Here is a 27782-nt window from a genome sequence, read left to right as displayed (position 1 = left end):
GGAGGGCTTCAGGGGGTCTTTATTAAGTGATGCTTTAGTCTCAAGTCTCTGCCAGGGACTGGAAGTGGGAGTGATCCCACCCCCCCTAGGCTGTCCCAGACTTGCCTTCTTAGAGGAAGGATGCAAGAAGCCTGCTGTCCCCTGAGAACAGCCTGGGAAGCTGGGCTAGCGCTGGGGTGGGGAACAGCAGAGCTGAGACCCCCCACCCTCAACCCCCAGCCCACGCTACATATGCAGCCCGAGGTGGGAGAGGCCGAGGCAATCCTGGCCAAAGCCTCCCTTGCGCAGCCCCACTCTTGTGGCTCCACTCACTGCCCTGAGCTATTCATGATCTCTGCTCTCACATTCACCTTGACACTCCAAAAGCTAGCCCCACGCTCAGCTCCTCCAGGCCTTCAGTCCTGGGGAAGGACAGTAGGGAAGCCCACCAGGGCAGAGGGCACCCAGCCAGGCAACTTCAAGGGGCCTCCCCTTCCTGCTGCCCATCTGAGTGCAGGCCCCTCCCTCGACAGTAAGCGGGGTGGTGGCCTCAAACTTGGCCCCCCTCTCCTCTTTCTGGCGTCCCACTCTGTCCCAGCCCAGAGCACAAAGCGCAGTGACCAGGGGCTGGGGGGCACGGGAGCCCTCCCTGGCATACAGGCCAGACTGCCTGCGCTGCTGCAGGCCTGCTCCCTGCATGGGAAGCTAGCAGAGGGGAGGCAGGAAACGAGCGGGGCAACGGTGTGCAGCCCCCGCAGCAGCAGGAGGGGTCCCAGCCCTGCCCTGCTCTCGGTGCCAGCAGCTCCAGGCCCCTCTTCCTTATGAGTCCCCAAGGCTCCAGAGCTGCCCGTCCCTGCAAAGGGGAACGAGAGGGGGCGGGTGGTCCTTGAGGAGAGGAAGGGTCTGCAGAGAACCACCCAGACACCCGGTGTTACCCAACTCTGCCCCAGGCCCCGAGGGCCCCAACTCCCGGCACCACCCACCCCGCGTCTTGGGTGAGGAAGCGCCCCTTCTGCTGTCCCTTCCCCTCAGAGGTCCAGGAACCACTCCAATGAAACAGACGCCGCACCTGCCACCTGCCCCTGGGGAAAGCAGGGGGCTGAGGCAGGAAGGCTGGCTGGGCGCCCACAGGCCTCTCCTGCTCCAAGCACTTTTCCTTGCTTTCCTGACGTCGTCTTGGCAACAGGGGGACCCCGCCCTCCCAGCTGGCTCCTGGGCCCTCCCTGCAGCCCAAGTGCAGCTGGGCTTCCTTCCTGCGTGCGTGCGTGAGTCTGCGTGTGGTGGGGTGACTACAGGTGGCGGTCCTGGCTGCCAGGGAGGGCAGGAGAGATCTGGAGTCAGCCCCGCTGCAGGGCCCGGGGGTCAGTCTCAGCCAATCTCCTTCCACTGCTTGTAGAAGTCCAGAACATTCTTGATGTCCACACTGGCATGTGCAGCGGCCTGCAAGGCTGCCTGTGGAATTGGGGGAAGGACAGATGGAGGAGGGCCTGACCTCCTAAATTACGGGACAAGTCGTTGAGGGGCTGGGGAAGGGGTGGTGGAAGAGGAAAAGGGCAGCTGCCTGGTCTGAGGGCGTCAACTTCGGTACCTCTTCCCCATTCCACTCTTACCCGCACATCACCCCATGACCCACCTGCATAGCGCCTGAGAGCGTGCTAGGGTTGTCCAGTGGAAGGCCTGTGATGATGGTCACCATGCCACTCGGGTCCTCCTCACCTGCCCCCTGAGCCAGAGTCAGCTGTTTGCAGCTGTCCAGGATCTTATAGAGCGTCCTGGAGCGGGAAGGGGAGGGGGAGGAGGGCTAAATCCCAGCATTAGCACAACCTGAATACCAGATCCCCAGGGCACAGGGGAAGCTGGGATGAGGAGGGGCCCAGGAGACAGTGAGAGCTATCAGGCAGCTTGGAGCAGTGGCTTCTGGAAGCTGGCCTGGAGGCTATGCTCCAGGAACTAGGCAAAGATATGGTGAGGGAGGGCCCTGAGCCCAAGGATCTCAGGGCCGCAGGGGCTCCAGAGCTGGAGTGACTTCTCACTCCCTCTAGGGTGAGATCTGCAGAGGCACCTGGCAGGCTGAGCCTGGCCCCAGGCTGGTCCTGCTGCCTGTGACTGTGACTCTGGCCCTATCCCTCTCTCCTGGGGCATGCCCACAGAGGAGCAAGGCGGGCAGCGTATCTGGGGTTCTAGGGGCGCAGGCGGAAATGTTACCAGGCATCAGCATCCTGCCTCTTCAGCTTATGCCGCTCGAAGCTCTTCCCCGCCTCTCTCTGGCAGCGAATGTACCTGCAGGGAGACGGGAAAGTGGCAGTGGCGGGGGCAGGGGTGGGGGGGGGGGGTGCCCAGCTCACACAAAGTGGGCCCTTGTGGCAGAGACCCCGTGTCAAGGGAGGGGAAGGGGCGTCTCCTACGTCACAGGCCCGTCTGGAGCCATTCTAAGTGGCTCTCCAGCTGCTGAGCCCTGCTTGTTCCTCCTTCTGATAACATCACTTCTTTGGTTCCTCCCTGGGGAGGAGCTGGATCGGGAGAAGCAGCGGATGCTTTTCAAGTCAGTGCTTCTGGAGACAAGGTCCAAACAAGAAGGCTTTGTGTGGCTTCCTGGCCAGGCAAGGGCAGATGCAGAGGAGGGTGGGCCAGCCAGCAGAGAGCGGGGAGCTTTCTCCCTCCTCCCAACACCCGGTGCCTAGTCCTCTACTGGCCCCAAAGGCCAGAAGGAAGGGCCTGTGCTGGGCTGAGCACCCACACGCTGCCACCCCACCCCCCTGAACCGTGGGAAGCCCCTGGTCAACCTGATCACCTAAAGAAAGGAGAAACTCCTGCAAAAGCGCCCATGGCTTGAGTTGGGGGCTTGCTCCCCTCTCCCCACTGACACTGATCTCATGTTTGCCCCACAGGCAGATGGACAGCAGGCCAGTGCTCCCCAGCAGGGCTCCTGGCTCCTCCAGTCATTGTTTATTTCAGCACCTAACCCCCTCACTAATAATTATATCCTCGGCCTCCTTCCCCAGGCCATGAGCCAACTGTGGGCAGGGACCACAAACATGCGTCTTACACAAGGACACACAGGCATCTGTGCTGACCTGGGCTCAGCACAGCTCCAGCCAGGCCTGCACTCACCTGTTCCCTTTTTTAAACTCTGCCTCCAGATATCGGATCCCATCCCGGGCCCCTGGGTGCTCCTTCTTCAGCAAATCCAGGCCATCGATCACTGGCAGACACGGTGAGGGTGGGGGAAGGACGAAACGGATGAGCTCCGGCTGCTGTGAGGCGGGCTCTGCAGAAGCCCTGCACTTGCTCCAGGACACCCTGCAGCCCCCCAGGAGCCCTGAAGGTCTGACTGACCTCCTGCCGACAATGACTTGGCAACTTACCAACTGCTTTCCCTTAGATTTTCTCACCTGCTTCTCCCAACCTCCCTGTGAGTCAGGGTTTGACAGAGATGGTCATGCCCCCTTCACAGGTGACATGACCAAAGTTGAGAGAGGTGGCCGGACTTGACCAAGGCCACTGTGTGTGAACTGGGCCCAAGTAAGGGTCTCTCAATCCCAAGCCCCGATTCTCTCTCAGCCACACTCTGTGCCCCGACCTCTCCAATACACTTACCTGTCCTTGGGATGATGACGATGAAGCGGCCACTGGTGGCCAGCTGGCGGATGACAGGGAGGTGGTGGCAGAGGGCCTGGGTGTCGGGGACGAGGTAGGGAGACATTGCTGACTGTGCCTTGGGCTGCTGCAGGCTCCCTTCCAGCTGAGAGACCTCGAGCTGTTGAGAGAAGGCAGGGTCGGAGGGGAGCTGCGTGCGGGCTGGTGGGGGGAGAATGCTTCTCAAGGTGGCTCTTATGGGACTCCTGCTGCCATCTCCTAAGAATGGCCTCAGAGGAAAAGTAGACAGGAACAAGGGTTAAGAGGAAGAGAAGGAAAAGAGAGAAGTGGAGGCGGAAAGGGAGCACAGAGGCTCAGAGACAAGGCAGCGGTGGAGGGCAGTCTCTGAGGCTGTGAGGGTAGTCAGGCGAGGTGGGCGGCCACGGGGGCAGAGCAGGGCTTCAGCAACAACGGGTCAAGAGCAGCAGCAGTGCTGGGCCCTGGCTTCCTACCTGAAGTCGTAGCTGGGCCATGTCTCTCATTAGCCTGTTCCGCCGCGCTTCCTCCTGTGCCTACAAAGGGGGAAAAGAAACAGGTGTTAAGCCTGGGACAAGGAGGTGGGGGATAATCCTTTCTTCAGTGATCTAGAACTCCAACAGGGATTCCTCGGGTCTGAAATAGGTACAGCCTTATATAAGTTAACTCTCTGTATTGCTCCCGCTAAGTGAGGGGAAGGTAGGTGTGGGAGACAAAATACCACTCTGGTGCAATCTGAACACATCCCATTAGCAGCCCACGCCCCCAGGGAGAAAAGGTGGGGACAGCACCTGTCTGGTCTCACCTCTGCACCCCCTCCCAGGGAACACCATCCATGCAACCCTTCACTTTCTATCACCATCCACTTGCAAACTTCTTCCAAAATCTACAGCTTCAGCCCAGACCTGACCACTCCTGAGTTCGAGATGTATATACCCAACTGCCTACTCGACAGCTCGATCTGCTTCTCCAAAGCTGCTTCTAATCCTCCCATGTTCCCCAGCTTGCTAAATAAACCACCATCTGTCAAGTCAGAAAGCTAACCAGCTTTGACTTTTTCCCTCTCTCTCAGCCCCAGAAGTTATCAGGCTCCCAGTCCTGTTGAATGTACCTCCTTTAAAAAAAAGAAAAGTCACTCACATCCCTTTGCATCCTTCTATTTTCAAAGTACAACCCTGGCCCAAGCCAGTACCCCCCACCTTGACTACCTGACTATTAAAACCACCTCCTTTCTGTTCTCTGCCTCCAACCCATTTTCTCTGCTGACAACCAAGGCAATCTTTCAAAAACCATCTGTGGTCCACCATGGCCCTGACTAAAAGCCCTGTGATGGTATTCCTTTGTCTTCTAGATGAATATGGTCTAAAGATGAAATTAAGAATGGAGACTTATTCTAGAAGACATGGGGAGCCACTAAAGACTCTTTGATGAACAAACTGGCATCATCAGAGTGAGGATTTAAAATAGTAACCTATTTTAAACAGGATGTAAGCCTCCTCCTGATCATGAGAAGATGCCAGACAAAGCCACGTGAGGGTCACTCCACAGAGCAGCTGACCAGTACTCTTTAGAAGTGTCAAGATCATAAAAGACAAGGAAAGACTGAGGAAACGTTAATAATCAAATGTAATACGGGATCCTCAGAAAAAAAAAGGGATCTGTAGGAAAACTAGTGAAATCTGAATAAAGCTTGTAGTTGTTACTACTGCACCAATCCTAATTTCTTAGTTTTGATCATTATACTATGCGTCGGAAGTGTCCACCTCTTACCCACCTCCAGAGTGTCCCCTTTGAGAAACGCTGGTAGAGAAAGGAAAGAAGGGAGGCAGAAGACTGGGCCCATGGGGGATAGAGGGGTCCCTGACCCAAGGGGACACTAGAGCCTGGAGAGCAGGAGTGGTGGCCCACCTGGCCTGTGGAGAAGCTGAGCTCCCAGAGCAGCTTAGAACAAGGACAGGAGCCGGGTCTTTCCAATTCCAGGGCCCTGGCTCAGCCGCCCATACCTCCCTCTGACACTCTGTGCTTCCTTGCCTATAAAATGAGGATGCAAGCACCTGAGATGTCACATGCAAAGCAGCTCTGCACATGGAAAACTCGATAAATGATGGGAGGTGGCAACATGACAAGGAGCATGCTGCTGCCACCCCTGGGGACTGAGCCCCTCGGGTGGAGGCCCTGCCGCGGGTGGAGCAGGATGAGTCCCAGCAGGCAGTGTGGCCTGTGGTGTCCAGCAGCACACCAGAGGGGCTCTCAGGTATCCCCCGCTCCCAGGAGTAGTCTTCAGGAGTTCTAGGCCAAAGGAAATGCCTGCAAACACTCTACATTTTCTGAAGCTGCGTCACTTCCCCATAATTATTTTTGTAACCCCCCTTGTTTTCCCCTATGGAATAGGAATAAAAGTTTTAACACAAAAGGTTAGTTTTTAACAAAATGTGCTTGCTTATAACACAGCAAGGAAGGGAGTTTCTGGGGAGCCAGTGCTCCTTCCCATCTGCAGGAAGGGGGTGCTAGAGGTGGGGGAGCCTGTGGTTGGGGAAAGGAAGAACACGGGGGAGGTGACTGGCTTGAGATGAGGAAGAACTCCTGGGCTTGCCAAGACACGTGAGCTGTGTTTCCTGTGCCAGACACCACCACCCCAAATGTGCCGGGGCTGTGCAGGCCCCCCTCAGAACCCGGACCGCGGCTCACGAAGCATTAGCGCCACAAGACACAGGCCTGTCTCGTCTGAAGCGCTAACTCCCCGGCCTGGGCTACTGATACAGAGCAGATTCTCAGGAAGTATCTGCAGAAGGAATGACTGAATGGAAGAGATCACACGGGCCACCCCCTACTCTGTGGGGCTCTTGTGGGATGGGCGGCTCCTGCACGGTGTTTGATGCAGGAACCTTAGTCAAGCACTTGCTGAGCACACACCCTCCATAATACAACATGCAAAGTGCCTGACGTTCACTACCATGCCTTAGTCACAGCCACCCCAGTAAAATCAGTAAAGCTGATTCTACAATTCCTACGTAACTGATGAGGAAACAGGTTTAGCAAGGTTAAGTGACTTGCTCAATTCAGACTAGGAGGTGACAGAAATGGCCCGCAATCCCCAGTCAGTCTAGATACAGCGGTGCCAGGCTGCCCCTGCTCAAAGCACCTCATTCCCTCCCTGCCCTCAGCTCCCTCCCTGCCCTCTGGTCTCCCTAGGCCCCCTCTCCGCTGCCCTGGCCCCCGTGACCAGGTCCTTCAGTCAAGGGCCACAACATGTCTGTGCCTCTGACCGTAGTTTCTCAGTGAGCCCGTGGGAGCAGAGCGGACAGGGAGGGGCAGCCTGACTCACCATGCGGAACTGGGCCTGGGCCTGCTGCAGCAGGCTCTCCTGCTCGGACTGGGCGATGCTGATGAAGATGCCGACTTCTGCGTTGAACTGCAGGATGCTGCCTTGCAGGCGGGCAACAAAGTGGCCAAAGCTGCGTATGCAGCAGATACGCACGACTGTCTGCAGAGACATGGGAGCCAGCCTGGCTGAGCAGCGCCCTCCAGGCTCACCTGCCCCGCCGGGGCTCCTCCCCGCCCTCTGCCAGGCCAGCCCCCTCAGCAACACGGGCTCCCTGCAAAGGCCTGGGGTGTGGAGGAAGAAGAGCACCGGGGCCCAGAGCCTGTAGCTACCAGGAGAGTGACCATGTTGGGGAGGAGCCTCAGAGGGACTGGAGAAGCAGCACTCAGGGCTGAGAAGAGAGATAAGGCCACATGCAGGGAGACACGAGACCTGGGTTCTCACGCCATCTCTCTCCTCTAGGGCTCGATCCTAACGTGTACAAGGAGAGGACAAACTAGATGACCATTTCCAACTTATGCTTTTAGTCAGCAAAACCCTTCTTTCCCAATCAAACAAAAATCTTATCTAGAGTGCTAAAATATAAAACAGAGTATAAAGCCAACCTGCTCTGGCTGGAGAAGGAGAAACCAAAGGGGGGGTGTGTGCAGTGTGCGTGTGTGTGTGCGTGCGTGCGTGCGCGCCTCTGTGCATGTTGCTGGCACACCAGGCCACCTGGCTTCCCTCTGCTGCCCCCAGATGGCCCATGTGGTGACACAGATTCAAGGGTGGAAGTCACTGGACTAAATGGACAGCACATTCCCTTCCAGCTCCAACTTTCTCTGTTTGCTGGTCAGCTTAGAGTAGGCTGGGCTCAGAAGAAAAAAGAGATCAATAGAGATTTTAAAGCCCTAATAATTTACTTGTTCTGTCCTCTCCAAAAGGTGGGGAAAGGGGAAGGTGGCTTGTTCTACAAAGGGAGACACTGTGGATGGACATCCTGCCGAGAACGACAGCAAGCCCAAACGGCTCGCTGAGTGACAGAGCTGCAGCCAGGGACACGCCCCGTGTCTGGACGGAAGGGGTGCCAGCCTGCCCCCACCCACACCCCCACCCGGAGCTCCTGCTTTGCTGCCGAGTCTTCAAAAACAAAGCCTGTGGAGTGAGGGATGACTGCCTCACCTCCTCTAAGGTGCTGAGCAAGAGCCTATCTGTGTCAAAGTTAAAGCGTCTGTGGGCCGCCCGGAGGGGAGGCAGGTTGCGAAGTGCCATGTCCTCTGGGAGCAGCAGGCTAGATGGGAGGTCAGGCAGTTCACAACCTTCAAGAAGCTCCTGGACCTCAGGACACAGGGCCAGGCCTGGGGAGAAAAGAGGACCGTGAGAGCCCTGCTCTGTGGGAGCCCCCAGTCAGAGGGACACAGCACTTCCCTCCGGGAACTCCCAGGTAGGACACACTCCGTGGACAGAAGGTGGGGAGAGATGCGGGGGGAAAGGAGAGATGGTCCACGGGGCCGTCAGGCAGAGCTTCAGGAGACCAGGACTGGAAGGGCCAGAGGACCGCTCAGCAAGCACTCTCCCCGGGGGCCCAGGCCACCTGCCCACGGTGGGGCAGTGTCGGGGCAGGAAACAAGAGGGGCCCAGGCCACAATGGCCGCTGTGTGTTAGGCAGGTGGCAGAGTGAATCGCATTAACCTCTTTACCCTAAGCGCCAGGTTACCAGGGCGGGGGCGGGGGCGGGGGCCAGTGAGGGGGAGGGGAAGGAGGGCAGCGCCAGGGACTCACTCACCAGATTCTTGAAGTTCGCCGGCAGCTGGCAACAGATTCAGCAACACAGACAGGCGGTTCCACAGACTTTGAGAGCTCTTGAGAGAGAGACAGAAGAGGAAGTCTTTAGCTGGGGCAGTGCTGGAGGCTGGCAGTGAACAAGAAAACCACTAGATTTGGGAGGTCTGGGGCTATGGTCACATGCCTAGAAACATTAAAAAAAATTAACAAAAGGGGAGCTTACAGAGGACTTGGAAAAGAGGGAGGAATGAAGAAGGGGAACCCTGAAGCTTCAATGAATTTTATCACCAGTTGAAGGCTTCATGAAAAGGGAAGGTGTGAAACCACAGGAAGAACTCTCTGGTTCTTGACAGTGGAAAAGTTAGAGCACTGGAAGAACTGTCTCCGTCTAGCACAGACTTCTTTCAGCCCTCCAGGTGCACACGCTGGGCCACCTCTCTGGGGCTGCGGCCTGCACCGCCATCTTCACTGCACCGCCCTCGATGACTAACAGTGACTAACGAGCTGTTGCCAGGCACAAGCACATGCCCCAGGCTGTGCCTGGCCCTGACCTAACTCTCTTCCAGGGAAGAGGGCGACCGACAGGGAAAGGGTCTTCCACAGCACCGAGGAAAAGCCTCAGAACACCAGAGGCTTGAGATGAAGACTCTGAACCTGGGACGGGAAGGAGAGGGCCGCCATCAACCCAGCCAGCCTCCACGGGAGCCCACCTCTGACACTGCTCACTCCAGCCGCAGAGCTCTCTCTGAGCCATTTCCCTGCCCAGAGCAGCTGCACCTTGTCTGTGCACGCTGTCACTGCCCAGTCCCATCTCTCGTCACCACGCTGTGCCCTCTCGTTTCTCTGGGTGCCGATGTTTACCTACCAAGGTTAGCCCTTGAACATCTATTTTCATCAACATTACTCTCTATAGCCGGCATTATGCCTAGGGCTGGGGACACAAAGCCGAATAAGCAGCTCTCTTACTTTCCCAGTCCACAAGACTTGTATCCCAGCCAAGGCCACAGGCTCTTTGAGGGTAAAGGTCATGCCTAAGCCTTGCCTGTAAAAAGCATTAGGAGCCAGCATAGAACCCATGCTTGACAATAACTTTTGTCTTGCCCAGCCCAGCTGAGGGGATTCCCACACCCCATCACGGCTGGCCCAGCCCTCCCCTCACACCCTGGGAGCTAAAGAGGGCAGTGGGTGTGGAGGGACGCACCTGCGCACACACGATGATGAGGTCGGGGTTGGTCCGCAGCCAGTCCAGGAAGACTTTCACAGCAGGGAGCAGGCCTTCGGCCATCAAGACCTGCAGCTTCTCCTGGATGCTCCGCTCATTCCGAAAGGAGCGCCCACTGGACTCGCTTCCCTCAGACTCTGAGCCCTCTTCAGAGGCTGGGAGTGGGAGATAGATAACTGGGATAAGCAACTAGTAGACACATGGCAACAGGCTTCGGCTCTCTGAGAGGAGCATGCCCCCACCTGCCTGGACTCTTGAAGAATTCTGATGCGAAAAGAAAGGAATGAGATTCCGGCCTGACTTCTCCTGGTCCACTAACTGACTGCTTTTAAGCAAGAGCCTGGTGCTTTTTAAAACACGAGCTAACCTGTGAGGTCTATAGCTACTCACTCAACTGACGTCTGTGACGTGCTCATTCTGTGTGAAAGGCAGGGCAGTCAGAAAGGAGCTACAGGTAGGGTGAAAAAGGGTACAGAATTTAAAAGTACTGCCAGCTCCCAGCTCGTCAAGCCTGCAGGTTAGAACACTACGCAGGTCACACTCCACCTCTGAGCACCAGCTTCCTCGTTTCTTTCCCTCATTCAGTATTTCCTAAGTCCCAGCCCTGTGCCAAGCCCTGCGTTTGGTAATAGGATACAGCAACAGACAAAACATGGACTGCCCTGCCCTCAAGAGGCTCATGGCACTGGTGGGCACACACAGAAGCCAACGGACATCATCACTCGAATGGGAAAGGGCTGGAACCTGTGGAGGCGTAGAAGCTACAGGAGACCACAGGAAGCCGACCCTTGGAGGACTCCCAGACCAAGTGACTTATAAGCCAAAATCTAGAGGTCAAGTGAGAATTAGCCAAGCAACACACTTCGAGCAAGGGAGGGAAAGTGTGTTCCAGGATAAAGGAGCACTGCACAGAAGCTTAGCAGGACAGCATTTAGAACAGGGGTGATGACTCTTCCACCACAAGACTGCCGTGGGAACTTCCCTGGGGGTCCAGTGGTAAAGACTCGGTGCTTCCAATGTAGGAGGCACGGGTTCAATCCTTGGCCAGGGAACTAAGATCCCACATGTCACAAGATGTGGCCAAAAAAATTAAAAGACAAAACAACAACAACAAAAAACTCGTAAGAAAAAAAAGCAAAAGTTAAATAAGACAAGACCCTAAAAGTGCAGCCTAGTGCTTGGCACAGCGTCCACGCCACAAATGCTTGCTGCTGCTGACCAGGTGTTCCCTCTGTACCTCAGGGGAAGGCCCTCAGGAGAAATGTCCTGTTCTAATCTACCTGCCCTACTAGTGGGTGCTGGTTTTTCTAGTTTCCAGGAGCCCTGGCAGGACCTGAGACACCACGGGAAAAGTTATTGCTACAGTGTTGTGTGGGGAGGAAAGCCCCAAACCCATAGGGCAAAGTGGGAGTGGGAGGAGAATACAACCACAAAATCAGCTGGGATCTGAGAACGAGGAAGTGAGCAGGAAAGGGGATCCCCAGGAAAAAGCTCCTGGGCCACACTATGGGCAGAGGCCAGAAGCAAGGTAGCAAGGGTAGGCATGAGAAGTATTCAGAGAGAAGAGCAGCCTCTCTCAGTGAATGGCTGACAGTACAGGTGTGGACCAGAGCAGGACAATGGAGAGAGGCCCATGTACCTGGCTCTGACGGCTTGTCCACATCTCCATTGACACAGCGCCTGAGGCTGGTGGAGGTGGGAACTTCGGTGGTGGGCTGGAGAAGCAGGTTGCTGAAGGTGGGGGCCAGTCGGAAGCAGCGTTTTGTCTGGAACATCTGGGTGGACATGGCTTGTAGATTGCTGGCAATGCTGGCCTCGCTGGGGCCCAGAGGGCCATTGAGGGATTCAGGAGCCTCTGACCTGGCCCGAGATGGCTCCAGGGCTGGGGACCGTGTCCCGTCCTCATCCTCCATATCTTCCAGGTCTGATCGGGACTCTTGACTGTTCATTTCTGAATCTGTCTCAGCGTCAAAGGCTGTTCCCCCACCTTCAAGACTCTTGTCAGAGCCACTGTCCGAGCCCTCACTGGCCCGGGTCGAGTCATGGCTTGAGTCCGAGTCAAAGCCTTCGCTCAGGTCACTGTCATCACCTGCCTTGGGTGGGTGGCGGCGGCGGCGGAGGCAGGAGAGGCGGGAGAACTTGCGACTCTTTCTGACCTCGCCCTCTGGAGGTACTACAGGAGGCGGCTCAGGCCCCGGCTCCTCCTCCTTCTCCAAGGGCTCCTTGGACTCTGGCTCATCTGTGGAGAGAGGTCGGTCAGCACTGGGACACTGACAGGTGCTCTTTGACAGCCCCCCCCACCTCCGCCGCACCTATGTTCCCCTCCCGTGATCCCCACGCCCCATGCTAACCTTTCCACAGCCACAACCTCCCCCATCCCTGCACCTGTGCCATCGCTCTGGAATGCCGGGACGGGATTCTCGCCCTCTTCCAGCTCAGCTTGCAGCCGGATGTTGACATGATTGACGAGGTGGGAGAAGAGGGCCAGGGTGAAGGCAATGGCTGCACTGTACTGCTTGGATCCTAAACCCAGGAAAGCCAGTGTTAGGGGCTCAGGGCCCCGAAGAGTAGGAAGCACCATTAACTCCAACCTCATCTCACCTGTTCTCAACCCTCCCAAGGATTTAATTACCTCTAAAAACTTTCTCTAAAGTAAAAAAAGATTTCTCAGGTCTCTGCACTCTCATCCTGTCGTGTGGAATGTGCCAGCTCACCCTGCTTCCTCTTGTCCCACCTCATCCTCCCCAGCTGACGCTCTCACGCAGGCCCCTCCCCACTCCCCAAGCACATTCACACCCAGTCCTGTCTCCGTCCCTTCCATCCGACCTTGCTCTACATATACCTCTGGCAGAAACTAACTGCCCCCACCCCCACTGCCACCAAGTCTGAATTCCATCGGGATCTACGGTTAAGCATCTCAACCACTCTGTCTGCCTTGGTCCCAGACAAGGGTGCGTGTATCTGTGTGTGTGGGAGGGTGGAGGGGATGGGAATACGCTGTTGCCTTTGTTCACCAGGAGCTCCTTCAGGGCTCTCTCCTACAGCCAGGCAGTGAGGCAGGTGCTGAAGGGACTACTTGGGGAAGCAACTTTATGGATAACGAGCTGCAGAAAAGGGTAGTGAGGATCCCAGAAGCCAGTGGGAGAGAAAAGAGGGACATAGGAGAGTTACCTGCTCTCTTCAAGCTGTGCACCCCCATTAGGCAGATGATGACCATTTGAAAGATGAGAAGGTCCGGGAGGAAAGCATATCCACTCTCATACTCCTCCTCATCCTCACTGGCCAGGCTGAGGTTGGGTGAGGAGGGCAGGTAGAAGAGACAGAGGTTGAAGTCCTCCAGGACTGACTGGCAAAGTGACGTCAGCTCTGAGTCCACGGAGCTGTGGAAGGGCAGGAGTAATGGGAGGTCAGTGATGGGGGCTGGGGCAGGTACAAAGAGCTGGGAATACAGGATTCAGAGAAAAGACTATGGGATCCTACAAGGGAGACTTCAGAGAGGAGGAGGGGGACTCAGTGCTGGCTGATCTCTAAAGCAGACAGAATAACATGGGAAGGGCAGACATACAGTGGAAGGGATGTGGGTGGGCTTCCCATTCGGCCATTCCTTCAACTTCCAGTAAGCGCCCAATCTGCCAGAGGGTGAGCCACCCAGAGAATGGGCATGGAACCTAGGGTGAGACAGTGAGGGATGCCGAGGAAGGACTAACCAGCTAGAGAATTTCCAATCTAGAGACAGAACTCACCAGCCCACTCCCTCCTCTCCAAGTCCCCTGCCATAAAGGAGCCACTGTGGATGGGGCTCCCAGGACAGAGTTCTTGCTCACACACTCTTCTACTCACCTGCTTTTGGGCTGCAGGAGGCTTTGCAGATACATAAAGTTCACCAGCAACCTCTTAATGTCTTTACATCTGAAATGAGAGGAGCCCAAGGTAGATGGCGAACAGCTCCAGAGTCCCTGTGGTCCTACTGTACCAACTGCAGGAAGACCCCCTCTTCCCACAGGCCCCACTCACCGCTTCTTGCTGGGAGAGAGTTTCCGAGTCTCGCACTTCTTCAGCTGGTGGTACATTTTCGCTGCCTTGTCATACAGCCGCTTGAGGTTTCCATAGGCCCCCTCAAAGGACACTTCCGACTGGATGCTGAAGGAGACAGAGGTGAGCTACTGAGTCTTGGCAGAGGAGGAGAGGGGAAATGTCAGTCTTCCAGAGATTGAGAAAGCACTGTTTTTCTTTTTTTAAATATTTATTTATGTACTTGGCTGCTCCAGATCTTAGTTCTGGCATGTGAAATCTAGTTCCCCAACCAGGGACTGAACCCGGACCCCCTGCATTGGAAGTGTGGAGTCTCAGCTACTGGACCATCAAGGATGTCCCAGGAGCACTGTTTCTAGTAAATACAGGCTGCCCCCAGCTGCCGCTTTCACGTATAGACTGAGGGTGAAAACTATCTTTCCTAGTAAAAACGCACATACAACTTTCAGATTAATCAGAGACACCTGTATCTCCTCTGCATCCAGATATGGAACAATTAATCCCATTCAATGTTACAAACATAACTTAGTTACCATCGCTGAAATACACTATTTTTATCTTTTTAAAAGCAGAGCGCTTAATGGGTAGCATTTTACAAGCATTAAGGATATTTAAATATACTATTTTAGCTAATTTTCACAATATTCATTCAAATGAAAATATGTACTGAGCACCCCACTCTGTCAAGCACTGCACCCTACTACTGCCCACATTTACAGACAAGGGAACGAAGCCTGAGAGAGCGAGTATAATGCAAAGGTCACACAGCTAAACATAGTACAGCTGAATCTCCAACCCCAGTCTGCCCTACCACAAAGACTAACAGCATGCTATACTTTTTTGAAATGTCTTTTAAAAATTTTTATTATTTTTTTCCTCTGGTCATGCCCCACAGCATGTGGGATCTTAGTTCCCCAAACAGAGATCGATTCTGGGTCACTGGACCACCAGGGAAGTCCCTGAAACATCTTTTAATTATAAAAAGCAAGATATAGAAAAAGAAGAAATACATGTTAGAGGTGAATTAAATATAGCTATTAATTTTTGATACTCCTTCCACTGAGAAGTGGGTTCTACGTCACCTTCCTTTAAATCTTGGCAGGGGGTGGGGGTGGGAGACAACAACTATTGAAAAGCTTTGACCAAGAGAATACTGTAGGAGTGACTCCACCAGTTTCCGGGCCCAGGCCCTAAGAGATTGGCAGACCCTAGTTTCAAGTTTCTTAGATCATTATTTGCTGTTGGGAGTCCTGAGCCAAATATGTAGGAAGTCCATCTACCTTGAGGAAGATACCACATGGAGAGGCCCCAAGACTAAAAGGAGAGGGAAACGGGTCCAGATAAGCCAATTCTCCAGACATATCAGACACCAGACCAGCCGAATATCACTGCCTGACCCTAGACAATGCCACCAGGAGGAAGACTGCCAGACTGAGCCCGAGGCAAATGCCTAGCCCACAAAACATGAGATATAACTGTTTAAGCATAGTAGAAGAGGACCTTAGTGGGCACCTCCCAAACCCGGATGTATTTGGCTCTCTTTACAAGTGACTCCCGCTAAATCATAATTATGAATGTGATATGGGATCCAGGACAAGTAAGGGGGCATTCCCTGGAAGGCATACAAGGAATGGGAAAGATGCAATGGGAGGGTAGAAACCTGGTAATTATATGCAAGAATAAATACACAAATAATAAATGTGGGAGAGGGTGGAGAAAAGCTAACCCTGTTACACTGTTGGTGGAAATGTAAACTGGTACAGCCGTTATGGAAAACAGTATGGAGGTTCCTCAAAAAACTAAAAATAGAGTTGCCTTATGATCCTGCAATCCCACTCCTGGGTGTATACCCAGACAAAACAATAATTCAAGTAGATACATGTACCCCTATGTTCGTGTGTGTGCATACTAAGTTGTTTGAGCTGTGTTCAACGCTTTGGAACCCTATGCACTGTAGTCTGCCAGGTTCCTCTGTCCATGGGATTCACCAAAGAAACGCAAGAATATTGGAGTGGGTTGTCATGTCTTTCTTCAGGGTATCTTCTTGATCCAGGGATCAAACCCACATCTCTTACTTCTCCTTCATTGGCAGGTGGGTTTTTAACCACTAGCGCCGTATCAGCGCTATTTACAACAGCTAAGTCATGGAAACAACTTAAATATCCATCTACAGATGAATGAATAAAGATATGGCACACATAAATTATACTATGTAACAGACTACTACTCAGTCATAAAAAAAAGAATGAAATAATGCCATTTGTAGCAACATGGGTGGAACTAGAGATTATCATACTAAGTGAAGTAAGTCAGAAAAAGACAAATACCATATGATATCACCTGTATGTGGAATCTAAAATATGCTACAAATGAACTTATCTATGAAAAAGAAACAGACTCACAGACCTAGAGAACAGAATTGTGGTTGCCAAGGGCAAGGTGGGGAGGGATGGATTGGCAGTTTGGGGTTAGCAGATGCAAACTATTATATGTAGAATGAATAAACAACAAGCTTCTACTGTATAGCACAGGCAACTATATTCAATATCCATCCTGTGATAAACCGTAATGGAAAAGACTATAAGAAAGAATGTATAGGACTTCCCTGGTAGTACAGTGGATAGTAATCTGCCTGCCAATGCAGAGGATGCGGCGTTTGATCCCTAGTCCAGGGAGATTCCACATGCTACAGAGCAACTATGCCCTTGTGTCACAACTACTGAGCCTACACACCTCAGAGCCTGTGAGCCGCAACTACTGAAGCTCACGCTCTAGGGTCCAAGAGTCACACCCACTGAGCTCACATGCGGCAACTACTTGAGCCCATGCACCGAGAGCCTGTACTCCACAACCGGAGAAGCCACCACAATGAACAGTCCAGGACTACAACTAGGGAAAGCCTGCACATGGCAACAAAGACCCAGAGCAACCAAAAATAAAATTTTTGAAAAGGTATATACAACCGATTCACTTTGCTGTGCAACAGAAATTAGTGCAACATTGTAAATCAACTATACTTCAATTTAAAAAAAAACAAAGAATACAGTGGATGGGAGGCCAATCTGTACTGATCTAGATAAGGGCAAATATTTGTTGATACTGGAAATATGTTTCCTTGACCAGGTGAACCAAGGGCCACAGGCTGGAATTCTACGGCAGAATTAGGTACTATAGTTTACACTATAGTGTGGTTGATCATTTAAGCTATAAGACCACCTTACTCCCTTTGGGCTTTGAAAGCCAATTCACTATGTAACTACTGAGAGTGATTTGGCTTCTCAAGTAGACTTTGGCCCTGATAAGGTGGCAACAGTGAGTTTCCTGGCAGTTTATGTCTCACTAAAATTTAATCAAAGGCTTTCTCATTTACCTATCAGTCTCAGGTGCATTTGGTTATGGTGACTTAGTAAACTAAGTCTAACAAACTTTGGGTGCCCTGAAAAAATTGTGTTTTGTTGTTGTTGTTTGATTCTAAGAAATAAGAATGAGATCCAGGTAAGCAGTAATCCACCCTGCTAAACTGATCCCCCCCATGCTGTCTGTCATCCCTATCACTTCAAGACACTGAAGCTCTACAATTCTGAAGTTCTTGTCAGAGGTTACTTTGGTACGATTTTACCAACTATATCCAATTTATCTCCTTCTTCAGGAAGGTAGCAATCCTGTTAGCTCTCATGATAGCAGACAGCTACATTAGCTGCCCAAGTACCTACAAATCCAGGTGGCTGTGTGAAAAGCAGCAGGGCTGGCAGGATGCAGGGTCCCTGAGGAGGGACTCCCTCAGTCTTACCGTTCTATCTATCTTTCCCAGGAGCTACAGAAGGGAGAGCGTAAAGAGAAAAGCAAGCAGGAACTGTGCAGATGTGAAAGCTGGGAAGAGCTGCCAAATACTCACCAGCGCAGGTAGCAATACATGGCTTCCACATTATAGTACTTGCTGCCTGCAAGGGTGCCCAGCTGGTTGAAGGGCATTCCTGGAGAGAAAGAGGAGTCACACAGTCTGTGGCCACAACACTCACTGAAAGCTGCCCGGCCCAGCCCATGCTGAGCATCAGAGAACTCCTGTGAACAGTGGCTCTGCAGGAGACACCAGTCTCTCAGGTGATCAGCAGTTAATCTTGTTCCTCCAGAGGGTTATTGATTCCAGACTCCCGTCCTATCAGGCTAATCCCACCCGGCCCTCAGGGATTCAGCACTGATGGGTGCCACCCTTCAACAGCAGCTGTGGCTCTTCCAACGCTGAGACTCCTGGAACCCTCCCGGATCTCAGCTCAGTCTCTTACCTCTGAGTTCTCCTTCTGACATGCTAATCCCCATCTCTTCCTGTAATTTAGCCTTATCCCTTCCCTCACTGTGCCTCCACAGTGGCAGCTGAAGCACAGTCTCCTCTCTCTACAGAGACACCAGAGATGAGGAAGCCATCTTCTTTCCCTTCTTTTCTACCTCCCTCCCTCTTAGTTCAAGACTCTCCCATTTCTCTTCCTCTTCCACCATCTTCTGAGTGTGCATTACTTGGGAAAGAATTCAGAACCAAGGTGAAGCATGAAAGAACTGAGGGTGAGGGGGACCTAGGGGGAAGTGAGTGTGCCTGCCTGCCACCTCAACACTGTTTTCCTCTTAGAAAATGCTGCTGGGTTGGGAGGCCCCAGTGGGGGGGGTCCACTTACCAATCTGAGGAGCTACTGACAGGGCTTGGTAGTAAAATCTCTCAGCTAGCAGCTCAGTGTCTACACCAGCTAGTTCATTCTGATAACGTGCTGTAAGAGAGGGGGAGGAAGAAAAGAAATACGGTAATTCCATGCTTCAGAAAGTACCTCCCCTCATCTGGAAGTCCACTCTAGAGAGCTGTAACAGGAGCCTGGGAGGAAGATACCTGAGCTAGAAGGCAGGCTGTCTGGGTCTCTGGCCAGTTGGAAGTCTACATGACTAGCAAATTGTTCAACTCTCTCTTCCTTGCTGGTAGGTCCAAAATGTAAAGAATATTTAGTGTTTGTAAAGAGGCTCTTCTTGATTATCTCTTCCCAATGAAGGGGAGCTACAGCATATATTAATGCTTGAAATGACTTCTGATATTTGGTTCTGGAATTCAACTGCTCAGTTCTAGAGAGAAGACATGACTAATGACACCAGGTCAATCTACTGTGAAACAGCTGATTCTGTGTGTGTGTGTGCACACTCCTGCATCTGCTCACTCATGTTCCACTTTTTTCAACCCTCTGGACTACAGCCCACCAGGCTCCTCTGTCCATGGAACTGTCCAGAAAAGAATACTGGAGTGGGCTGCCATTCCCTCCTCCCTTCTTGACACAGGGACTGAATCCAGGTCTCTTGTATCTCCTGCACGGTCAGACGGACTCTTTAGCACCTGATTCTCCCTGTGCCCCCTGCCTGTAAAGGGTCCAGGAGTGGGATAAGGGCAGGGAGAGGCACCTCAGGTCAATTACAGATAATGCATCCAAAAGCCACACACCAGGAGCCCGACAGGACTAGAGATCTTTGTCTATCAGGATTAGCGACTCAGGGGGCATAAAGCAAGAGTCCTTTTCCATTCTGAGATACATACTTCAGGTAGGTAAGTCCTCCCTGAGGTCTAACCGCAATTCCCCTAGGAATCTATGAAGAGAAAACTCCAAAAGAGAAAGACATCAAATTAAAACCTTCCGAACTTACTACTAAAACCAGGTTATCACCCTGACTTTCTTAAAGCACAAAGACATTTTTCCCTTCTTGCATTCACTCATCCTTTTTGACTCATGGAAGAACAGTGAAGAGAAGGAAACACTAAACAGACTGGAGGGAAAAAGTTATCACAGCCCAAACTACTCCTCCTGCCCTCCAGTCGCCTAAAGGGTGGTACCAACAATTTGAACAGCTGGAGCCTGTCCTGGAGCCCAAAACAGAGAAAAACGAAAGGTTCTGACTCTTACACAAGTCCCCCAGGTACACCAGACATCGGTGGCATGCCATCTGCGCCCAATCCATCTCCTTCCCTGAGGCAGACACTGGCTTCTTGCATCCTGAGAAAGAGAGAGAGAGAGGTTTATAAGCCCATTCCTCTGACCTTACCTCTGGAAAACATCTTTCCTAGGCGGAGAATGGAAATCAAGAATCCAGGTCTAGTTTTGGAACCCGGCCTTATGGGGCAGAGATGACGCCCATCCAAGACACAGGCTCACAGGCGGACAGAGGTAGGGACACAGAGGCTCATAAGTAGGAGTCATTCACAGGACAGGAAGGAACTGGAGGAGATGGTCTAGGGTCCTCAACCTAGGACAGCTGCCTGGGGAAAGGTCATATGAAAGGTCATCACAGGAAGGTTACTAAAAAGGAAAAAGAGGTAAAGTCAAGTGTAAGTATAGCTGTGGCTGCCTTGGGGAGCCACTCCCCACCTAAAGGTAAAAGGTAAAGATGGGAAACTTGCCCAGGAAGAATGGCATATGGATGAGGCCAAAGGAAATGCTCCTGGCTTCTGCCTGGTGGCAGAGGTCACGGAGAAGGCAGCCTGTTGAAGAGCCTGTCCATGGAGGAGACTTGTCTGACCTGAGGACAGGTGGAGGCCAGAGCCACAGACGCCTGGGCTCTCACCTCTGCCTTTACCCAGGCAGCCCTGGAACTTCAAAGAGCTTCAGCTATTTGGGAGGCAATTCTCCGATGGGCTAGGTACTGATCTGAGTGTATCACAAGGCCAACTGAAGTGATCCTCAAAGCAACCCCAAGGGGTAGTTACTCTTATTACTTCCATTTCACAGCTGAAGAATTCAAAGTCGCATAACAGGTAAGTGACAGAGTTGGGATCCAAATGACAATCTGGCTCCAGAGACCATCCACTTATCCCCTCCATTTTGCAGACACTCTCCTAGGTATGCACCTCCCCTTGAGAAGCCCTTCCTAATATTTACTATACAGACATTGCTGAGTTGGCTGAATGAGAAATATCTATAAGGAGATAAAGTTGTTTGGGGAATTAATTCTTTGAAATAAGGGTTCGTCATCTTCGTTCAGGCTATGGACCCTCCTGGCAATCTCATATGACACCTATGAATTCTGCCTTGGATTAACATTGCTTTAATTTTGGCCGTGCAGCTTGCAGGATCTCAGTTCCCTGACCAGAGATGGAACTCAGGGTCCCGGCAGTGAAAGTGCTGAGTCCTTACCTTTAGACCACCAGGGAACCCCCCAGTGTTTTGTTCTTAAGTGTTTCAAATGGATAGAATAGAGTGCCTTCTGAGCAGAGAATGCTGCCACACAGTGGCACAGACATAACCTCCATCTCTGACCCAGAATGTCTTTCTGCTGGTGAGGGGAGGGGCAGGGGGCTGCGGGAGGGCAAGGGGTATGAAGAGCAAGGGGAGTTGGGGGAAGAGGGAAGGAGCGCCAAAGGACAGTCAAACTGAAGAGAAAACCACCAACTAGAGAAGGAGGTAAACCATAGCTCCAGCACCTCGGAAATCAAAGAGATTTGCACTTCCTGTCCTGTGAGATTTCTTGAAAGAATGTCCATGATTCTCCCAATATTTCTAAAAACTGTAATACTTTCATCAAATACTAGGAAACAATCTCTAAAGTTAAAAGAAAGTGCCAGTCAAATCCAACGGGGAGAAAAAAAAATGCTATCAATATCATCTTCCAGTGCCAGACTTTCTCTAGATCATGCCATCCCTCCCCCTGGCTCTACATCGGTCTACAACCCCAAACTAAAGAGGCCTCTCTCTTTCCTTAAGATCTTTACCCCAACTCATATGCTTATTTGGTTAAATCCAAATTTCATGAAGCATTTGTATGTCTTCTAGAATCCTCACAGCCTGGCTGGGTCACAAGGTACATAGATACTGAGGGATAAGAAGGCCAAAGTAGAAGCAAACCAACTTGCTCCTCCAGCCCACCTTTCAGATTTCACTGACCTATGAGGGGGTCGGTGACATGGGTCCAGTCGATGCAGCATTGCAGTTCCAGCTGGTAGTGAGACTGGATATAGAGAAGGAGATGCTGGTAGAAGCCAATACCAGCAACCAGGTGTGTCCTGTAGGCACATTCCAAGGTACTCCGGCTGTGGATATGCTGGAGATTAGGAAAAAGAAGGGGCCAGTTAAGCAGCAAGATCAGAGTTCTGCTCCCCTGTCCCCTAATCATTTTTATCTCACTGAAGAAATAAACTTATCTTTTTGGCTCTGGAAACTGGATAAAGTCTGGAACTTTATCCACCTCTCCTCTTACTCATGAGTCACCCCTATACCCTTAGATCTCATTCTCTGGTCTCCCTACCTGGGGTCAGGGTCCCCTTCTCTCCTAATCCTAATTCTATATGACTCCCTCCCTCCTTTCTATCTCTTCCTTGATATCCCCACCTATAGCCATGCTCTGGGCCTCTTGCCTAGCTGTCTTTTTGTTCCTTAGCTTCCCCTCTTTAGACAAACTTCTTTCCAAGCTCTATGACCTCCCCTTGAAAAGCTAAAGTTGCTCAATTGTGTCTGACTCTTTGTGACCCCACAGACTGTAGTCTGCCAGGCTCCTCTGTTCATGGAATTCTCCAGGCCAGAGTACTGGAGTCGGTAGCCATTCCTTTCTCCAGGCGGACTCTTCCCAACTCAGGGATCCAACCCAGGTCTCCTGCATTGCAGGCGGATTATTTACTGTCTGAGCCACCAGAGAAGCCCTCCACTTACCTTTTTGTTAGTCTTGATAAGCTGGATAACTTCGTAATATACCTTCCTCCACAGTAGCTCCTCAGCCTTCCTCCCATAGTCCACCGGGTGCAGGAACATAAGCTTGACACAGAGCTCACGCAGCCTGTGAGGATGTGGAGAAGCATGAGAGGGACTGGCCATCCCTTGGTGGGGGACACAATAATTGAGGGCAAGAAGGCACCTGCCAACACCCCAACTGACAAACGTCTGTGCCTCCCATTAGACATCCAGGCTCACTCAGCAGGACACAAGACAAGCAGTCCTAGAAGGCAGTGGAGCCCCAGAAGATACAGGTAGGAGCAGTAAGAATCTTAACAATCTTCATTTTCTTCCCCTGCACCGTTCTCTCCTTTCTACTCGGCCTCTGTATCTCTTCTTTCTTTCCTTCCTTATGCGGTACAGTCAGCTCCCCCAACTCAAACACCATTCTAATGGCACCAGTCTGTTAGATATAGAAGCTGCAGAAAGTGAGGCATCCCCTCTCCCTCTTAGGAAGGCCAGAGATGTCACAGACCATTTATGTACCATGAAGTCAGGAGATAAGAGAGAACATGTCGGTATATGACAGGGTTTCAGGTGGAGAGGAAAAGAGAAACTCTAAGGATGTGTAGTTTATAGGGTCTCAGCTTACTTGTTCCTCAGGCTAATGTTCTCCGGTTTGAACACTTCTTGATAAGCGGTTTTGTTGCAAAGGATGAGGTCAAGTCGATGCACAGCCTCCACCACAGCCCTGCAGGGAATTATAGGCAAACAGCCCTTGAGCCATGCATATGGTCCATATACTGATCTTACAGGAATAGCTACAGAATTAGGGGTAAGGAAACCAAATGGCTGCAGGTTGAGTCCAATCAAAACAAGATGAACAGAGCTTCCATCTTGATACAACCGCCCCCTCAGAAGATGTCTGGCAATGCTGAAGACATTTTTGATTGTCACAACCCCGGGGAGGGGAAGGGGAGGCACTGCTATGGCAGTTAGTGTGTGCTGCTATACACCCCATAATACATGGGACAGTCCACCATCATTAACTATCATGCTAACTGTCAACGCTGTCAAGGTAGAGAAACTCTGACATGGGAAGGCAGGCTCTCTCAATGGAAACAGCATAGGTTCTGACGCCAGGCAGAAAATCTAGGGTTTGAATCTGGCTGTGTCTTACTAACTCTATAATTTTGGGTGAAATTACCTAACTTCTTTAAGGCTTAGTTACCAATTTATAAAATGGAGATAAGAGTAGTTACCTCAAAGGGCTGTTGTGAAGAGTAAATGAAATAATTTAAATACAGCACTGGTATATATTGAGCATTTGATATATATTGGTGAAATGAATTATTATTATTAAAAGGCTGGCTTATTATCAGACATAAAGGAAAAGCACTCCTAACACAAAATTCTGTTCTGCAATAATGGGGTAAGAGAAAGGGGAATGAGAGTGTCCCCGAAGTTCTTAAAGTATCCTGGATTCTGCTGAAGGAACCAGTTGTTTTAATATAGAGTATAGTCTCTAGAATCAGACAGTCTGGGTTCAAATCCTAGCTCTACTTCCTACCAGCTATAGAGTCCTGGGTCAAGTATTTAACTTTTTTATCTCAGTTCTCTCATCTATAAAATGGGATTAGTAACATCACCTATTTTGTGAAGGTTAAATTAATTAATACATAAAGCATTCATAACAATGCCTTGTACACAGTAAGTGTTTAGTAAGTACTGGTCTTCATCCTGAGGAGGATATTCCAGGCCTTAAGAGAAAAGTTCAAGGCAACTCTGCAACGAATGGCCAAGAGGTACCTAAGTAAGTATCATCTCTAGAAGGGTAAAACCCAGAGGATGACAGACAGCAGCTGTGAGAACAGATGAATCAGGCACTGCTCTTGGACACAAAACAACCAAAAAATAGTGAGTTACAATTCCTAAAATAGTCCAAAACTGATTCAGAATACTGAAACGTGCTCCTGGGCCAGGGAAAGTGGGCCACAGCAGGCTAGCATCTTGTGGTGGCTCAGTTGGTACCCCTAAAAGCTGTCCTGTACTTGGGGAAGTGATCACCAACACCCAGCTGAGTGGGTGGGATGGTAATCAAGGCCTTCTCAAAGACAGTCTTAAGAGACCAGCATTTCTCCAAATACCTCCTGGGCTGCCTAGAGATGGAAGCCAAGCTCTTTTAGCCAGCCAGGCCCTCAATGCCAAAGGCAGCACCAGGCAGCCATCAGTAATATGCCAGGTTAGTCCCCAGGAAAGGGCTATGCACAGATCTAAGGTGGTTGGGTGGGGAGGACTCCACACTTTCTTTTACATTTCCCATCAGACCATAAGCTCCTCCATTAAGTTGTAATCTCATTTAGAACAAAAACTACAAAAACCAGTCTTGTGTCTCATTCACTACTGTAATCTTAGGTCATGACGCACAGTGTTAAAAAAGAAAAACATGTTTAAAAAAAATTTTAAGTAGTTAAAATTGGCCTAATTGGTGCTTGCATCCCTTTCAGCATCCCTTTTCCAGCTGCCTTTTCTGAGGGGCTTCAAACATTTCAGAATTTCATTTCTAGACACAGATTGTGGGAATTACCCAAATTTACAGACGCTCCAATGCCAGTTTCATAGTCCAACAACATATTTACCTTGGGCTGAGAAATCAAACCTTCTTCCCCCAGTTCTTCCCACCAATCACCACTGCTATAATAAACAATTAGAAAGAGATGTGCTGCCTCAAATTGCCACCCTACCCAAAGCCAACAATGCACAATTACCGGCAGAGACCCCTGTGCATACATGTAAGCCACACATGCAAACATATCAGCTTAAGTCAGTCAGTTCTGTGAGGGCAGTGGCTTGAGAAAAAACAAGATTTGAGAATGGTAAGGATGACCAAAGCCATTACCAAAAGCTGGAGACAAGTGAGGAATCTCACAGACACTGCCCACGCTCTCTGACAGGCAGCACTGACACTCGGCGGCATGACGAGGCACACGTGCCACCCCAGTCTCTTCATCCGCCTGGAGACTGCTTGGGGCAGCCCACAGTGCAAGCCCAGAGGCTGAGGGCTTGGATCACTGTTCTATTTTTGGAGCAGCCAATACTCCCCTCTGCCTTCTGGCTTAGGAAGCCAGACCAGGCAGGATGCCTACCCAAGGGAGGAAAAGACAACATGCTCTTGACTCTTTCACTGCCAATATGGGGCCCATGGCTCTGAAGATAGTCTTCTCATGCAAACACCTCTGGTTCCAGAGCCTCAGCCAAATGAAAACCCCAAACTCTTAACTTCCTAGTAGAAAGCGGGAAAACTCAATTTGGTCTCTATGTGTCATTCTATTTTTGATCCACATCCAGAAACCATGTTCTAGCTGCCCCACACAAAAATATCCTCCGCTTAGGGCGGGAAATGTTCACCCCGGTCTGTTCCCAACAGAGGGTTGAAAGGCTGAATGAAGATGTTAAGAAACGTGAGTGGCACTGTGGAAATGAGAAACCAGGAATGGAGTTGCCTGGCAAGAGACTGCAGTCATGAGCCTGGAAGGAAAGCAGGACTCAGGAGTCCGTCCCCAGGTGCCCGGAAATGGGCTCCGATGACCTACGAAAACTCTGGACTCAAAGTCCTTCACCTCCCTGCCAGTCCAACACAAATACTCTTACAGCCTCTTTATTTTCATTCAGATTCCCAAAACTTGGAGCCCTAAGTGACCTAAAAGCCTATCAAATCCAGATCTCTCCTTTTAAGGATGAGAAAACTAAAGCCCAAGGTCACACTGCGAACGGCAAAGCAAAGACCTCTCTTGATTTCAGTCCAGGGTTCTTCCCTGTAAATCCTTACAGGGTTCTAAGCACTATTCCCTTCCGGGTTTTTCTCCCATCTGTGACCCCACCCTCACCTTCTCAACCCCTGCAGTCCCCAATTCCCACCTTCTTACCCCAAATCCGCAAAACTCGGTGCCCGTCCCAAGCTCACTGCGGAAGAGATTCCCTCCACGTGCTTCCCTCCCAACCTCCCACCCACCCAATTCCTTCTTTCAGCTCAATCCCAGGTTATGGAGCCCCGCCCCCTTTGCTCCCTCCAAAATTGCACCCTCTTCACTCACCCATACCCCAGCCCGGCACCGGAGCCCGCCCGTCCGGGAGGCCCCGCCCCTCGCTGTCCCCCACTTCCCTTGGCGGCTGCACTCACGCCGCGGCCCCTCTCACCGGTAAAGCCGCTTAGTGTGGAGGACCTTTGCTTCGGGCTCGCTGCTCTCCCCTGTGGGGGGGCCTTGGCTCATGATGCCCGGGCCCAGGGGCGGCTCCCGGTCACAGGCCCCCGCCACCCACCGCTACTGCCACCACTGCTGTCTCCGGCCGTAGCCGCAGCCGCCACCGCTGCCGGCCCTGCTCGGCCGCCATCGCTGTGAGGCTGCTGACCGCGACAGCTCCTCCTCCGCCTGCCAAATCTCGCGATAGCAGCTGCAGGTGGCGGGCCAGTGGCCTGCTGCTACCAAATCTCGCGAAACTCTTTTTCCCTCCCGGGAAGTTGCCAGAACTAACTCTGGGCAGCCTGGCCTCTTTCCGGCTTCGGTGATCCCTTGCGAAAAACTTTATTGACACAGCTGCCAGACAATAAGCAGTGGACTCTGCGGCGACGGTGCTGAGGCTAAGCTGGATCTGGACAGATGGGCTCACAGCTAGGAGCATGACTTTGCTTTGTCCGACAGTGGTCATTTGGCCCATCCGTTTGAGCCGAGCCTCTTTCAGGTTACTGGATAGAATGATTCTAATTCTCCCCCTTTCCCTATTAAACAAAAAACGTGTAGATGAAAAATTTCTTGGAGAGTCAAGCATGACCTAAGAGAAAGGCCATCCAATTCAGGACTTCTGTACCTGGGCCCTTCAGTTTCCCCCACCCAACCCAAAGATTTCCGTTTGCTGTTAATCTCCAACCAGCCCAGCAAACATTTACTGAACACCTGCCACAGTCTTCCAGCCACAGTTCTGGGTTCTGGAGACCCAGGCATGAGCAACCCAGGCACTGCCCCTCCCCCCATAAGGCTCAAATGACTTCAGGGGAAAAGATCCACAGGAATGAGAAGCAACAGCCTTATGTTTCTGCCCGTCTGGTCTTTCCATGGGAAAGATCACCTTGGATTCCTATTGCTTTCTTAACCTTAAACCTAAAATGTTCAGTGGACCCATGTACACGCTG

At 51.6% G+C, this 27782-nt stretch overlaps 1 protein-coding gene across 1 annotated transcript; it reads right to left on the bottom strand.

Moving 5' to 3' along the window:
* Window positions 1-3: 3 nt before the first annotated feature.
* SMG5 (SMG5 nonsense mediated mRNA decay factor) lies at window positions 4-27021 on the bottom strand. The gene is made up of 22 exons (XM_043878481.1): window positions 26792-27021; window positions 23247-23345; window positions 22595-22718; window positions 21833-21989; window positions 19859-19948; window positions 18599-18688; window positions 17827-17905; window positions 13914-14039; window positions 13740-13808; window positions 13071-13279; window positions 12285-12422; window positions 11539-12138; window positions 9879-10054; window positions 8679-8754; window positions 8075-8250; window positions 6917-7075; window positions 4068-4127; window positions 3577-3736; window positions 3091-3181; window positions 2185-2259; window positions 1613-1751; window positions 4-1431 (listed from the first exon to the last, which is right to left on the bottom strand). Exons 1-22 carry the CDS (start codon window positions 26863-26865, stop codon window positions 1348-1350), a joined length of 3051 nt encoding a protein of 1016 aa, XP_043734416.1. The 5' UTR covers window positions 26866-27021; the 3' UTR covers window positions 4-1347.
* Between the last annotated feature and the right edge of the window lie 761 nt (window positions 27022-27782).

This window comes from Cervus elaphus, chromosome 20 (assembly GCF_910594005.1).
Source record: "Cervus elaphus chromosome 20, mCerEla1.1, whole genome shotgun sequence".
Classification (NCBI taxonomy): Eukaryota; Metazoa; Chordata; class Mammalia; order Artiodactyla; family Cervidae; genus Cervus; species Cervus elaphus.
The sequence above is the reverse complement of the archived record's forward strand: the minus strand, read 5'-3'. Positions and strand labels throughout refer to the sequence as shown.